Raw genomic sequence first — 14531 nt, 5'->3', positions numbered from 1 at the left:
ATTTCTGGATACTAATGGCATAAAGGGATATGGGGATAGTGGGGAAAAAAAATGGCATCAAGATAGATGATCAGCCATGATCTGAATGGTGGAGCAGGCTCGATGGGCCAAATGGCCTATTCCTGATCTATTGACTCTCTCCATTGACTTCCATTGGAGCGTGGGATGTGAAACTAATAGCATTCCCGATCTCGTCAGTTTCCTGATGGGCCAGTTTCATTAAAACTTTTCCCATCTATATTTCCCATTTGCCATCAGAGACCCAAATGTTAATGTTAAGTAAACACCTTTTTAACGGAGAAGAATGTGTGTTAAATGTGCTTGATCTGAATGTGCTATTTTGAAGGAGGGGAGAGTGGAACAGAATAAAGTCCAAACAATAGCAAATGCAGATTGAATGCATCTGTTCGAAAAATTGGAGAGAGCCTTTGATAAATGAGAATTTCAAATTTATGTCTGTTCAAAGTTGAAGGGTCAGTAACTCAAACTCACATTGAGTTCATCAAAACCAAAAACCACAGCAAGTTGAATTCTCACATTTTGATGATGATGGTCGGAAATTTACTGCACGTTGCTGACCTTCCCAAAGCCTTCCTCAACTTAAGTTATCGTTAGAGAGTTTACAGAGACCATTTAGGAGGAAGAGTAATTATCTGTAAATCTACCCGATTTGAGAGCGAGGAGCAGTGTGAGAGAGACGGGGTGAAAGGGAACATGAATGAGAAAGGAAATGCCGAGGGATACTGAAGAGAGGGAAATTGAGAGAATAAAGGAATGAAATGAGTGAATGAGGAAGGGAAGGATAATAGAGAAAGCATGGCAATTCCAAATCAACTCTGGAAAGTCAGTTAACAACGGCGATATCCATGAGTGAAATGAACCAAGTCAACAATATTGTTGCGCTGAGCAACTGCTCCATCTGTTGTCTTCTGCAGGGAGAGAGAGAGAGAGTTCTAACCATTCAATAATTCAATTCTATGACATGCTGACTGCTGGACAGAAACTCACCCTCAGGCTGGGCATGCTGTACACTCCAGTATCAATATTGGGGTCTCTCCCAGTCCTTTAAATTGTCACCTCAGTGAGATCAGCCATGGCACAGTGGGTAGGATGCTCACCTCTTGAGGCAGGAGGTGGTTGGTTCAAACTCCATTTCAGAGATTTGAATACAAAATCTAGGCTGTCCCTCCAGTGGGGGAGTGAGGGAGCATAGCACTGCCAGAGGTATCGTCTTTCAGATGAGGCAATACACCGAGGCCCTGTCTGCTTCTCCAGTGGAATAAAAGATCTCACATAACTCATTCTCCTGGCCAATATTTAATCCTCAGCAAATGTCACTAAAGCAGATGATCTGGTCATTATCACATTGCTGTTTGTGGGATCTTGCTGTGTATAAATTGACTGCTGCATTTCCTACATTACAACAGCAACGACAGTTCAAGAAGTTCTACTTTGGCTGTAAAGTACCTTGTGATGTCCTGAGGATGTGACGGGTGCTATAAAATTAGAGTCTGTCCTGTTTGAAATTGCATTAGTCGACAGCACAGAGTGACTCAGTGATGACGAGAGATGTATTTTAAAGAGCCAGCAGCATTTGATCCATCTTCACAACAGCAACAAAAAGTGTGAATTTTGTCTTTTGCATTCTCTTTCCGTTATCACAAGGGGCGCTGAACTTTTATTTTCAATGTTACAGAGGCACCAAATGCATCAAATTTGAGGATTGTCAGAATGGATAAGACTGCTGGATGTGTGATTGGAGGAGATGAAGTTTACTTGCTCTGTGATAAAGTCCAGAAAGGTAATATTATTCAGGAAGTGCTACAGTTATATCTCAATGTAAAATATCCAATGTTTGCTCATGATGCTCACTGCTTATTGAGCCAGGCTTTGATCCTGTTATAATTACTGACTTTGTGTCTGTGCGTGTGTCCGTCTCTCTCCACCTGCCTGTGTCTGCCCGTCCGTGTGTCTCTGCCCGTGTGTCTCTGCCTGTATGCACCTGTGTCTGTGTGTGTGGATATACCCCAATTCTCTGCCATATGACCTTATGAAACTTTCAATAACTCCATTATGAATAGGTATTTCCACAGTCTAGCTGTCTTCCTTAATGTAGAGTTCAAATGACTTGTATCGGTTTAAAATAAAGGTATGCATGATTAAACCCTGATTTTAATACTCCAGGATAAACTGACCTTCACTTCTAATGAGCGGCTTTTTGGGGCAATTCCAACTCTCTCCTGCTGAGCCTCCCATCCTCCACCCTCTGTAAACTTCAGCTCATCCAAAGTTCTGCTTCCCATATCCTTACTCACACCAAGTCCTATTCCCTTTGTGCTCACTGACATACGCTGGCTTCTGGTCCAGCAACGCCTCAGTTTTAAAATTCACATCCTTATTTTCAGATCCCTCCATAGCCTCACTGCTCTCTCTCTCATATCTTCATGTAACCCCTCAAATGTCTGAGATCTCTGCGCTCCTCCAATTCCGGTATCTTGAGCATCCCTGCTTTAATCGCTCCAACATTGGAGAGTGTGCCTTGAACTGCCTTGGCCCTAAGTCCTGGAATTCCTTCCTAAATCTCTCCACCCCTTTCTCCTTTCAGGTATTCCTTAAAACCTGCCTCTTTATCCAAGTTTGGGTTACCTGTTTAAATAACACCCTATGTGGCTTAGTGTCAAATTTTATCTACTACCCATGTGAAGGTGCTATACAAATGCAATTCTTTTAATATTTATTCTTTCACTGGCTAGACCAGCATTTCTTGTCCATCCCTAATTACCCTTGAGAAAGTGGTGGTGAGCTGCCTTCTTGAATTGATGCAGTCCATGTGGTGTAGGTACACCCACAGTGCTGTTAGGGAGGGAGTTCCAGGATTTTGACCCAGCGACAGTGAAGGAACAGCCGATATATTTCCAAGTCAGGATGGTGAGTGACTTGGAGGTGAACTTCCAGGTGGCGGTGTTCCCATCTATCTGCTGCCCTTGTCCTTCTATATGGCAGTGGTCGTGGGATTGGAAGGTGCTGTCTCAGGAGGCTTGGTGAGGTGCTGCAGTGCATCTTGTAGATGGTACACACGCTGCTACTGTGCGTTGGTGGTGGAGGGAGTGAATGTTTTAAGAGCTGGGTGTGGTGCCAATCGAATGGGCTGCTTTGTCCTGGATTATGTCAAGCTTCTTGAGTGTTGTGGGAGCTGCACTCACCCAGGCAAGTAGAGAGTATTTCATCACACTCCTGACTTGTGCCTTGTAGGTGGTGCACAGACTTTGGGGAGTCAGGAGGTGAGTTACTCATCATATGATTCCTAGCCTCTGACCTGCTCTTGTAGCCACAGTATTTATATGGCTAGTCCAGTTCAGTTTCTGGTCAATGGTAACCTTCAGGATGTTGATAGTGGGGGATTCAGTGATGTTAATGCCATTGAATATCAAGCGGTGATGGCTAGATTCTCTCTTGTTGGAGATGATCATTGCCTGACACTTGCGTGGCGCAAATGTTACTTGCCACTTGTCAGCCCAAGCCTGGATATTGTCCAGGGCTTGGTGCATTTGGACATGCACTGCTTCGGTATCTGAGGACTTGTGAACGGTGCAGAACATTGTGCAATCATCAGTGAACATCCTCACTTCTGACCTTATGATGGAAAGAAGGTCATTGATGAAGCAGCTGAAGATGGTTGGGCAGAGGACACTACCCTGAGGAACTCCTGCAGTGATGTCCTGGAGCTGAGATGACTGACCTCCAACAATCACAACCATTTTCCTTTGTGCTAGGTATGACTCCAACCAGCGGAGCGTTTTTGCCCTGATTTCCATTGACTCCAGGTTTGCTAGAGCTCCTTGATGCCACACTTGGTCAAATGCGGCCTTGAAGTCAAAGGCAGTCACTCTCAACTCATCTCAGGAGTTCAGCTCTTTTATCCATGTTTGAACCTGAGGTCAGGAGCTGAGTGGCCCTAGCAGAACCCAAACTGGGTGTCAGTAAGTAGGTTATTGCTAAGCAAGTGCTGCTTGATAGCACTATTGATGGCCCCTTCCATCACTTTACTGATGATTGAGAGTAGACTGATGGGGCAGTAATTGGCCAGGTTGGATTTGTCCTGCTTTTTGTGCACAGGACATACCTGGGCAATTTTCCAAATAGCCTCCCCACATCCAGCCTGTCAAGATCCCTCAGGGTCTTATATGTTCAATTAAGTCGCTTCTTCTCTATTGCTAATGATTGGTTAGTGTGAGAGAGGCTGGAAGGTTTGAGGAAGTGTTTGTAAGTGATTACTGTCAGGATTTCCCCCAGTGGCAACATCAGGGGAATTTGACAAGCTACAATAACTGCATCTTGTCCGACATTTGCAAATGTTATATTTTTGTGTACGGTTTTACCTGTACCAGTACAAATCTTGGGAAGATGTTACTTCTATTACAAAGAAATAGTGTGAAGTTAAATGTATATTGTTGATACTTGGAAAAAAAAATGATGAAACAAATTTGGGATTGTTAGTGGTGTAAATGTGATTGAATTGACAGTAGAGATCAGTCACAATATGGAGTGAACACTTTCACTGCCACTAATATTACTGACATAAACATTGGCCATTTTTGTTTTTGAGACCAGTATCTTCAGTTTGCAGCTGATGTTCCTTTTCAGTGTGATTGAAAGGAGTAATTCCACCTAAACATCATAGAACCATGGAAACTGACAGCACAGGGAGGACATTTGGTCCATTGTGCCTGTGCTGGCTCTTTAAAGAGCTGTCATGCTTAGTCCCACAACACCACTTTTTGTCCGTAACCATGTAAGGTCCTCAACCTTACATACTTCTCCAACTCCCTTTGAAAATGATCTGTGGAATCAGCTCCCAGTGTCTTTTCGGGTTGAGTGTTCCAGATCCCAACAAGTCTGGGTGAAAACAATTCTCCTCATCTCCCCCTAAATCTTTTTCCCAATAATTTTGAATCCGTGACTCCCAGTCATTGACCCACTCTCCAGAGGAAAACATTTATCTTGGTCCAGTCGATCAAAACATCTCAACATCTTGAAAATCTCTACTTGGTCACCTCTTAACCTTCTCTGTTCCAAGAGAGTGGTCTGAACCTTTCCACCCCCTCCCCAGAATTGAAGTCTCTCATTCCTGCTAAACCTCCCCAGAATTGTCCACAATTTTCCAGCTGAGACCAACTAGTGATTTGCAAAGTTCTAGCATGATTCTATGCCTTAATTTAAAGACCCAGCTTTGCCTGATAGTTGACACTTATTCTCCAAAGCCAAGCGCCTTTGGTCTGCACCCTTCAGTCCCATTTCAGACTTTATACTACACTTTGAATGATGGATGCTCTTTGTTTGAGCTTGTTTGAGCTCCATTTACACTGAGTTACTTATCTTAAACAGAGGCCCATATTGAGCAAACCGAGACTCCATCCTCCCACTCAGGCCCTGATACTGATTTTACACAGCAACAACAGAACTGGGATGACACACTTTCAGAGAGAGATAAGATTTGGAATAAATATTATTGGTACTTGTCAAAACTTTTGCTTTAAGACTAAATTTGTACATAGCATGGCCTCCGTTTGCTGTATCCAGAATTTTAAAAATGAGCTGTTTTTATGTCATACTCTTAGGTCTAAAAATGTTTAGCAACCAATATCGTTACATTTGAAATGTCGCCCATTTTATTGTGATGATTGATTTGGTGGATGATTTGGACACGTTTTAACAACATTCTATATTTCTAAACAGAATTATTAGCCATTCTGAAAACTGATACCACACCTCTCCATCCTTCTTAAAACTTTGATAAGGTGTAAGCTTGGTAGTTTGCCTTTCCACCATGTGGTTCATGTTGCACTATAAGATGAGCATTCTTTCTTTGTCAGATGACATCCAGGTTCGATTCTATGAAGAGGATGAAAATGGTGGAATCTGGGAAGCGTTCGGGGACTTTGGTCCAACAGATGTCCATCGGCAGGTTGGTGGCAGAATAATCTCTTTGCTCTTTGTGTTGCTTTCTCTTTACTCCTGATGACGTTCTACTTTTTAAAATTCTTTTACATGGGCGTCACTGGCCAGGCCAGAATTTATTGTCCATCCCTAATTGCCCTAGAGAAGGTGGTGCCTTGAGCCTCTGCAGTCCATGTGGTGTAGGTACACCCACAGTGCTGTTAGGGAGAGAGTTCCAGGATTTTGACCCAGCAACAGTGAAGGAACGGCGATATATTTCCAAGCCAGGATGCTGAGTGACTTGGAGAGGAACTTCCAGGTGGTGGTGTTCCCATCTATCTGCTGCCCTTGACCTTCTAGGGGAGTAGAAGTCATGGGTTTGGAAGGTGCTGTCGAAGGAGCCTTGTTGAATTGCTGCAGCATATCTTTTAGATGGTGCACGCTGTGCATCGGTTGTGGAGAGAGTGAATGTTTAAGATGGTGAATGAGGTGCCGATCAAGCGGGCTGCTTTGTCCTGGATGATGTTGAGATTTTTGAGTGTTGTTGGAAGGGAGTTTCTCGCTGCAGAATTCCCAGCCTCTGACCTGCTCTTGTAGCCACAGTATTTATATGGCTCGTCCAGTTCAGTTTCTGGTCAATGATAACCCCCCAGGATGTTGTAAGTGGGGGATCCAGTGATGGTAATGCCATTGAATGTCACGGGGAGATGGTTAGATTCTCTATTGCTGGGAATGATCATTTTCTCGTCTAGTGCGAATGTTCCTTTTTAAACCACTCTGGCAATGTTTAGATGCTCAATTATATCAAAAGCCAGGTATGCAGAGTCTGTGAGCTAGCTCCAGGCAATTACACTCCAAAACTGGTTCAATTAATCTAGATTTTGACCTGCAGGAAGCTGGGTCTACAGTTCTGCTACTGAGACAAGGATGTGGGAATCAGCAGTTCCAGTGCCTGTTGGAGTCTGACCTAAAGTGTATTTGTAGTTAATGCTGCATTGATGCTGCGGACCTGGATGCTGCATTGGTGCCGCGGGCCTGGGTGCTGCATTGGTGCCGCGGGCCTGGGTGCTGCATTGGTGCTGCATCAATGTCGATCTGTGCTGTTCCTGACCTGGATGCTGCATTGGGGCTGATTTGTGCTATATTGGGCACTGGGTCTCTGCTGCATTTAGGCTGTCTTGAACTGCTGAATGTTGTTGAATCCTGTACTTCATGTAGAGAAAATCAGCCTTCATTAAATTGGACGTTACACGTTCTTCATTCATTAAACGCAGCTGGTCCTTAAACTCAATATGTACAGAGTGAGAATCATCAGTTGAAGTCTGCCTGAAGCTGAGTAAATGCTGAGGTCAGAGTGATAATGGAAGGGCTCGAGACAGGGCTCCTTGTACATTTCTGGGGACGTTGGGACTGTATTTTCTAGAGTTTCGAAGAATGAGAGGTGATCTCATTGAAACCTAAAAAATACTTAAAGGGATAAACAGGGTAGATGCAGGTAAGATGTTTCCCCTGGTTGGGGAGTCGAGAACCAGGGGACACAATTTCAAAATAAGCAGGAATCCACTTAGGACCGAGATGAGGAGAAATTTCTTTACTCTGTGGGTTGAGAATCTTTGGAATTCTCTACCCCAGAGGGTTTTGGAAGTTCAGTCATTGAGTATGTTCAAAACAGAAGTTGACAGGTTCCTAAATACCAATGACGTAAAGGGATAGGAGGATAGTGTGGGGAAAAAGAACATTGAAGTGGATGATCAGCCATGATCGTATTGAATGGTAAAGCAGGCTTGATGGGCTGAATGGCCTACTCCTGCATCCCTGTCAACACTAAAACGAAATTATTAATTTGGATTTAACACTTTTTCTGCAGAAAAAGCAAAATATATTGCTCATTCTAGAAATCTGAAATAAAAACAGAAAATGCTGGAAATATTCAGCAGGTCAGGCAGCATCTGTGGAGAGAGAAACTGAGTTAATGTTTCAGGTCACTGACCTTTCACCAGAATTGGACAAGCTAAGGATGCAACAGGTTTTAAGCAAATACAGAGACTGAGAAAGGATGGGAAGAACCAAAGGGAAGATATGTGTTAGGAGCAGAGATTAAATGATAAAAGGAATGCTAAGGTAAGGCCAAAGGGAATGTTAATGGGACCAGGAAGGAAACAAATGACCAGTGGAGAGGAGGTGGACCTGCTGTCTGGGGGGAAAAATCAGAAACAGTGGTAATTTTCTGAAATTGTTGAACTCAGTGTTCGAGTGCAGAAGGATATAAAATCCTGACCAGAAAATGAGATGCTGCTTCTCGAGTTTATGAAAAGAAATACAACACCTGCCTGTCAAATGAATAGTCATGTCCTGGGCAGGATGATGCTGGTAACGAGACATTTTGGGGATGACTGTCTTCAATCGAGCGATGGTCAGTCACAGCAGTGAGTGAGGAGCTTTCACTGCCTGCTCGCAATAAGTAATTTAATAATGGAATGATACTATTTCATGTCTGATCATCAATAAATGTCACAAATTTGAAAGGACAACTTAATAACACAGTCTTCCCCCTCAGTTTGCTATTGTGTTTAGAACGCCAAAATACCGGGACGTGGACATTTCCAAACCTGCGTCTGTCTTTGTGCAGCTTCGTAGAAAATCTGATAATGAAACAAGTGAACCAAAGCCGTTCACATACTACCCACTGATTAAAGGTAATGAAAAATCTTTTGCATCAATTTATAGTCAACTCTCCTCATTAAGAAGATAAGAAATGGGAGTTGAGAGAGGCTGTTTTGTCCTCTTAACCTTTCCTCCATTCAATGAGATCATGGCTGATTTTCAACCTCAACTCCACCTTTCTGCACTATCCCCATATCCCTTAGTGCCTACAAATTTAATCTACCTCGGCCTTGAATTTACACTGAGCATCCGCAGCTCCCTGGAATCGAGAATTCCAAACCTTCACAAACCTTTCAGAGATGAGATTTCTCCTAAATTTAGTCCTAAATAACCAGCCTCTTATCCTGAGACTCTGACCTCATGTTCTAGATTTCCCTTTTCTTGTGTCAATTTTGTTCAAAGTCATAGATTTAGTTTGAATTATTGTCATCATTTTTGAGAAAGAAAAGGTCAAAAAGAGAATGCTTCACTTTGGCAGACTGGTAGCTGATTCTTTCTTTTTTAATCCCCTCCATGATCTCACCAACACCACCCGCCCCCCCCTTTCCATCTTTATAATCTCCCCCAGCCCCAAAACCTTCCGAGATCTCTGCACTTTTCCAATTCTGACGTCTTGAACACCTCTGATTTTAATCATTAGCGGCCGTGTCTTCAGCTGCCTGGATTCTGAGCTCTGGAATTCTCTCTCTAAATCCCTCTGCCTCTCTCTTCCTTTAAGACATTCCTTTAAAACCTGTCTCCTTCATCAAGCTTTTATTCACATGTACTCATATCTCCTTATGTAGCTCAGTGTCAAATGTTGTTTCATAGTCGCTCCCGTGAAGCACCTTGGCATGTTTAATTGCACTAATGACACTTTGTAAATGCTAGTTGTTCTATGTATTAAGAGACGATGCAAGTGTTAACCCAGTCAGAAGCCATTGTCCAGAACTTGGTTTTGTCATGTTCCAGACGTGCAACAAAACTCTTCCACAACATATATAATCTTAAAACTTTCAATCATCATTGTATTTCAGGTTGAAATCCAGTCAATATTGGGCGTCTTAATATCCGACGTTTCTATCTGATGTGTTTATTCCCTGCTCTCCCCAGATAAAGAGGAAGTACAAAGGAAGCGACTGAAACTTTTGCCGAATTTCTCTGACCATTTTGGAGGTGGAGCAGGTTCAGGCGGAGGTGGAGTTTATGGAGGAGGGAATGGTGCAGGCGGGTGTGAGTATAATGCAATTTACCAGAGGAAAGTGCACTTTTATTACAGCCCTGCCTGACTGTTGCAGCAGTAAATTGTGCCTCAGAGTTTAGCATGAATTGGGGTTTCACCGTCTTGTATTAATCTCTGGTAAGCAGTTTCTGGGGTTAGTGGCTTCTGGAAGCACATTTTGGGATTTCAGGTGTCCAGTGCCCATGAGTTGCAATCTATCCATTGTAATGATCTGAAATACATGGGTCTGTCCAGCCAGATTCCTGTAGAATAATGCTTCGGACTAGGAATGAAATGTCATAAATTCCTCCTATTTAATATTTTATTAATTGTGGCTCATAGGATTACATAGGATATACAGCACAAAAACAGACCATTCGGCCCAACCAGTCCATGCTGGAGTTTATGCTCCATTCGAGCCTCCTCCCATCTTTACTCATCTAAATAGAAACAAAAGATAAGAGCAGGAGCAGGTCATTCGCCCATTTTGAGCCTGCCCCACCATTCATTATGATCATGGCTGATCATCTATCTCAACGACATACTCCAGTGCACTCCCCAGACCGCTTGATGCCTTTGGCATCTAGAAATCTATTTCCTTCTTGAATATATTCAGTGACTTGGCCGCCACAGCCTCTGTGGTAGAGAATTCCACAGGTTCACCAACCTATCAGTGAAGAAGTTTCTCCTCATCTCAGTCCTAAATGGTCTACCCCGCATCCTGAGATTGTGACCCCTTGTTCTAGACCCTCCCAGCCAGAGGAAACATCATCCCTGCATCCAGTCTGTCCAGCCCTGTCAAAATTTTTTATGTTTCAATGAGATCCCCTCTCATTCTTCTAAACTCCAGTGAATACAGGCCTAGTTGGCCCAATCTCTCCCCGCACAACAATCCTGCCATCCCAGGAATCGGTCTGGTAAACCTTCGCTGCACTCCCTCTATGGCAAGTATATCCATTCTTCACACAATACTCTAGGTGTGGTCTCACTAAGACCCTGTACAGCTACAGTAAGACATCCTTGCTCCTGTACTCAAGTCCTCTCGCAATGAAGGCTGACGTACCATTTGCCGCACTAACTGCTTGCTGCACCTGCATGCTTGCTTTCAGTTATCTGTGTACGAGGACACCCAGATCCCTTTGTACATCAATGTTTAAATAATACTCTGCCATTCTGTTTTTCCTATCAAAGTGGATAGCGTCACACTTATCCATGTAATACTGCATCTGTCATGTATTTACCCACTCACTTGTCTATATCGTCTTAAAGTCTCTTAACACGCTCCTCACCACTCAAGTTCCCACCTAGTTTTATGTCGGCAACAAACTTGGAAATATTACATTTGGCTCCCTCAGCCAAATCATCGATATATTTTGTGAATAGCCAGGGTACAAGCACTGATTCCTGCGGTACCCGACTAGTCACCACCTGCCACTCTGAAAAAGACCCATTTATTCCCACTCTGTTTCCTGTCTGCTAACCAATTCTCAATCCTTGCCAATATATTACCCCCAATCCCATGTGCTTTAATTTTGGACACTAACCTCTTATGTGGGACCTTATTAAAAGCGTTCTGAAAATCCAAATACACCACATCCACTGGTTCTCCCTTATCTATTCTGCTAGTTACGTCCACAAAAAACTTCAGGTTTGTCAAACATGATTTCCCTTTCATAAATCCATGCTGACTTTGTCTAATCCATCGATATTTTCTAAATGTCCTGTTATCACATCCTTTATAATAGACTCTAGTATTTTCCATACCACTGATGTTAGGCTAACCTGCCTGTAATTCACTGTTTTCTCCCTCCCTCCCTCTATTAAATTGGACGGTGGCAAATGTAACCCCACTATCTGCTGGGAATGTTCCAGAATTCATCGAATTTTGGAAGATGACTGCCAACACATCGACTATTTCCATGGCCACCTCCTTTAGTACCCTGGGATATAGATTATCGGGCCCTGGGGATTTATCGGCTTTCAGTCCCACTTAATTCTCCAGCACTATTGTTTTATTAATACTAATTTCCTTCAATTCCTCCTCACTAGACCCTTGGTTCCCTAGTATTTCTAGGAAATGTACCATCGTGACCCTGTATTCCCTTCTCCCTCATATTCTTGTCTGGTCTCCTGTTAAATGTATCGATACTATTCACCTCAACTACTCCCTGTGGTAGCGAGTTCCACATTCTCTCCTCTTTCTGGGTAAAGAAGTTTCTTCTGAATCCCCAATCGGATTTCTTGGGGACTATCTTATATTGACGGCCCCTAGTTCTGCTCTTCCCCTCAAGAGGAAACATTCTCTCTGTATCCACTCGATCAAAACCTTTCAGAATTTTAAAGACCTCGATTAGGTTACCCCTCAGCCTTTTTACAAGAGGAAAGAGCTCCAGCCTGTCACTCCTTTCCTGATATGTAAACCTATGTCATTCTGATATCGTCCTTGTAAATCTTTTTTGCACGCTCTCTATTCCCTCTCTCTCCTTTTTATAATGTGGTTTGTGATGATTGCTGTCCCAGTAATTTCGATCAATGGGTAACTGTTGGTAAAGAATCCAGGTGTCTGAAGTAGTAGGACTGTGTCCTTCCAGTTGAACCAAGTGAAGAGAAGCTAAATAAATTTCAAGTCACTGTTTTCTGGATATTTCTCCCCCTTTTCCTGCTATTACAGTTTGACAAAAGATTGAAATAGCTGGTGTTGTGTAGATTAAAGTTGGAGGTTGCTGCAAAGGCCCTGATTTTGTTGTCTCACAGTAATACAGGACTGTCTTTATACTCTCAATGTAACTGGTTGCACTTGTGAATGTTTACTCTGTGTTTGAGGCTTATTGTTTTCTGTTTCTTCCAGGTTCCAATTACTTTGGATATCAAGGATTTTCCAACTACGGAAGTTACGCATACACCCCAGGAACTACAAACTCCAGTGCTGGAATGAAACATGGTAAAACTGCAGCACTGAATTCAGTAATAAACAAACGAGGCATTTTAGAGTTTCTGGTTAATATTCAGCGAGCAGTATGGGGTTATGAATTGGGGAGTTATGTGCTCCATCAACCCCTGCCCCCAAATTGCCTAATTCTGGCCAAGTGTCTAATGGGCTTGACAACACTTACACTGTTTGGGAGATCTGCAAATGTGAAAATTTGGTTTACTGGTTACCCTGATTACCCACTGTGGGATTGACCCACTTACCCAAGTTCAGGAGCTCAGGCATTGATTGGCTGAGAAAGCTTTGCAGACTCATCCAAATGTGTGCAGGGACAGAGGTATTGTTGGTGTTTAGCCAACCAAACTGAACGAATAGATGCACTTCTAAATAGGTGCAAGTACAGAGAAATCTGGAAGGTGGCAGGTCAGGTTGAGAAGCCTGATAAAGCCAAGAGTCCCAAATGGATTTTTATTAACAGAGGCAGTGCATAAGAGCTATGGTAAAGGGGTTATGGTAAATCTTTATAAATCACCGGTTCACCCTCAGCTGGAGTCTTGTGTCCAATTCTGGGCACCACACTTAAGGATATCAAGGCCTTGGAGAGGGATATAGGAGATTCAGTTACGTGGAGAAACTGAGATTGTTCCCTTTAGAGCAGAGAAGGTTAAGGAGAGTTATTAACAGGGGTCTTCACGTCTACATGGAGCTTGAATATAACAAATAAGGCGAAATTGTTTATAGTGGCAGGTGGGTCAGAAATCAGGGAGAACAGACTTAAGGTGATTGACAGAAAAATCAAAGGATGAGGTGAAGAGACTTTTTTAGGCAGTGAGTTTTTATGATCTGGAAGGCGCTGCCTAGAAGGGCGATGGAAGCAGATTCAATAATAACTTTCAAAAGGAAATTGGATGAATACTTGAAAAGGAAACATTTGCAAGACTAAGGGAGAAGGGCAGTGCGAGCGGGACTAATTGGATAGCTCTTTCAAAGAGCTGGCACAGGCATGATGGGTTGAATGGCCTCTTTTGTGCTGTATAACTTGAAATCCATGGCTCCATCTTCCCGCTGTGTCCACTGGGTCAATCCAACCCATAATCGTTGCAGAGTTACCTGGACAGGAATTCTAATCCCCAAAGAAAACTATTTGGTTTTCTTTCTGATGTTGAGGGACTGAAGAATTCCGTGGGTTGCAGACTTTCTCTTAACTCTTCGTGTTCCCGCAAACAAAATCTTGTTTCTGTTCTTCAGAACTGCAGCAATCGGTGGGTTAACTCCACTAAGGAATACTTTGGTTCTGTTGCAGCTGCCAGTTACCCGAATGAGCATCACGATGGTAATATGGTAACTGCTGGGAATTCTATATCCAGTAACCAGTCAAATTCCCAGCCCACACCTGAATCCACAGAGTTCCTAAATAACTCAGATGCTGCAGATCCAGCAGAAATAGGTGAAGAACTTCAAGAAGCAAGTAAGTTAATTGTGTTTTAGTGACTGTAATGAAAAGAGCTGCTTTTTCATCAAATGTTTTTGGTTGGAGTAGCTTGTTCCGTAAGATTGAATTTAGCTGAAGAAGTGAGAGGGAATCTAACCATCTCCCCTTGACATTCAACAGCATTACCATTGCTGAATCCCCCACCATCAACATCATGGGGGTAACCATTGACCAGAAATTGAACTGGACACTGCTTTATCAGCTGAGTATTTCCAGCATTTTCTGTTTTTATTTCGGATTTCCAGCAGCTGCAGTATTTTATTTTTATAAAAGCGCAATGCTAGAGTGCCACTTTTCCTCTGTTTAGA

At 42.9% G+C, this 14531-nt stretch overlaps 1 protein-coding gene across 3 annotated transcripts in view; it reads left to right on the top strand.

The window, feature by feature from the left end:
* The window catches only part of LOC121278966 (nuclear factor NF-kappa-B p105 subunit-like), a 95812-nt gene that overhangs the window by 53276 nt on the left and 28005 nt on the right, over positions 1-14531 (top strand). For all 3 annotated transcript variants that reach the window (XM_041189598.1, XM_041189607.1, XM_041189617.1), the window contains exons 9-14: positions 1697-1801; positions 5874-5965; positions 8495-8633; positions 9694-9813; positions 12651-12743; positions 14035-14199. In XM_041189598.1, the coding sequence (XP_041045532.1) occupies positions 1697-1801; positions 5874-5965; positions 8495-8633; positions 9694-9813; positions 12651-12743; positions 14035-14199 (714 nt within the window). The remainder of the gene's footprint in view (positions 1-1696; positions 1802-5873; positions 5966-8494; positions 8634-9693; positions 9814-12650; positions 12744-14034; positions 14200-14531) is intronic.

Source organism: Carcharodon carcharias, chromosome 1 (assembly GCF_017639515.1).
Source record: "Carcharodon carcharias isolate sCarCar2 chromosome 1, sCarCar2.pri, whole genome shotgun sequence".
In the NCBI taxonomy this organism is placed as follows: domain Eukaryota; kingdom Metazoa; phylum Chordata; class Chondrichthyes; order Lamniformes; family Lamnidae; genus Carcharodon; species Carcharodon carcharias.
The sequence above is the reverse complement of the archived record's forward strand: the minus strand, read 5'-3'. Positions and strand labels throughout refer to the sequence as shown.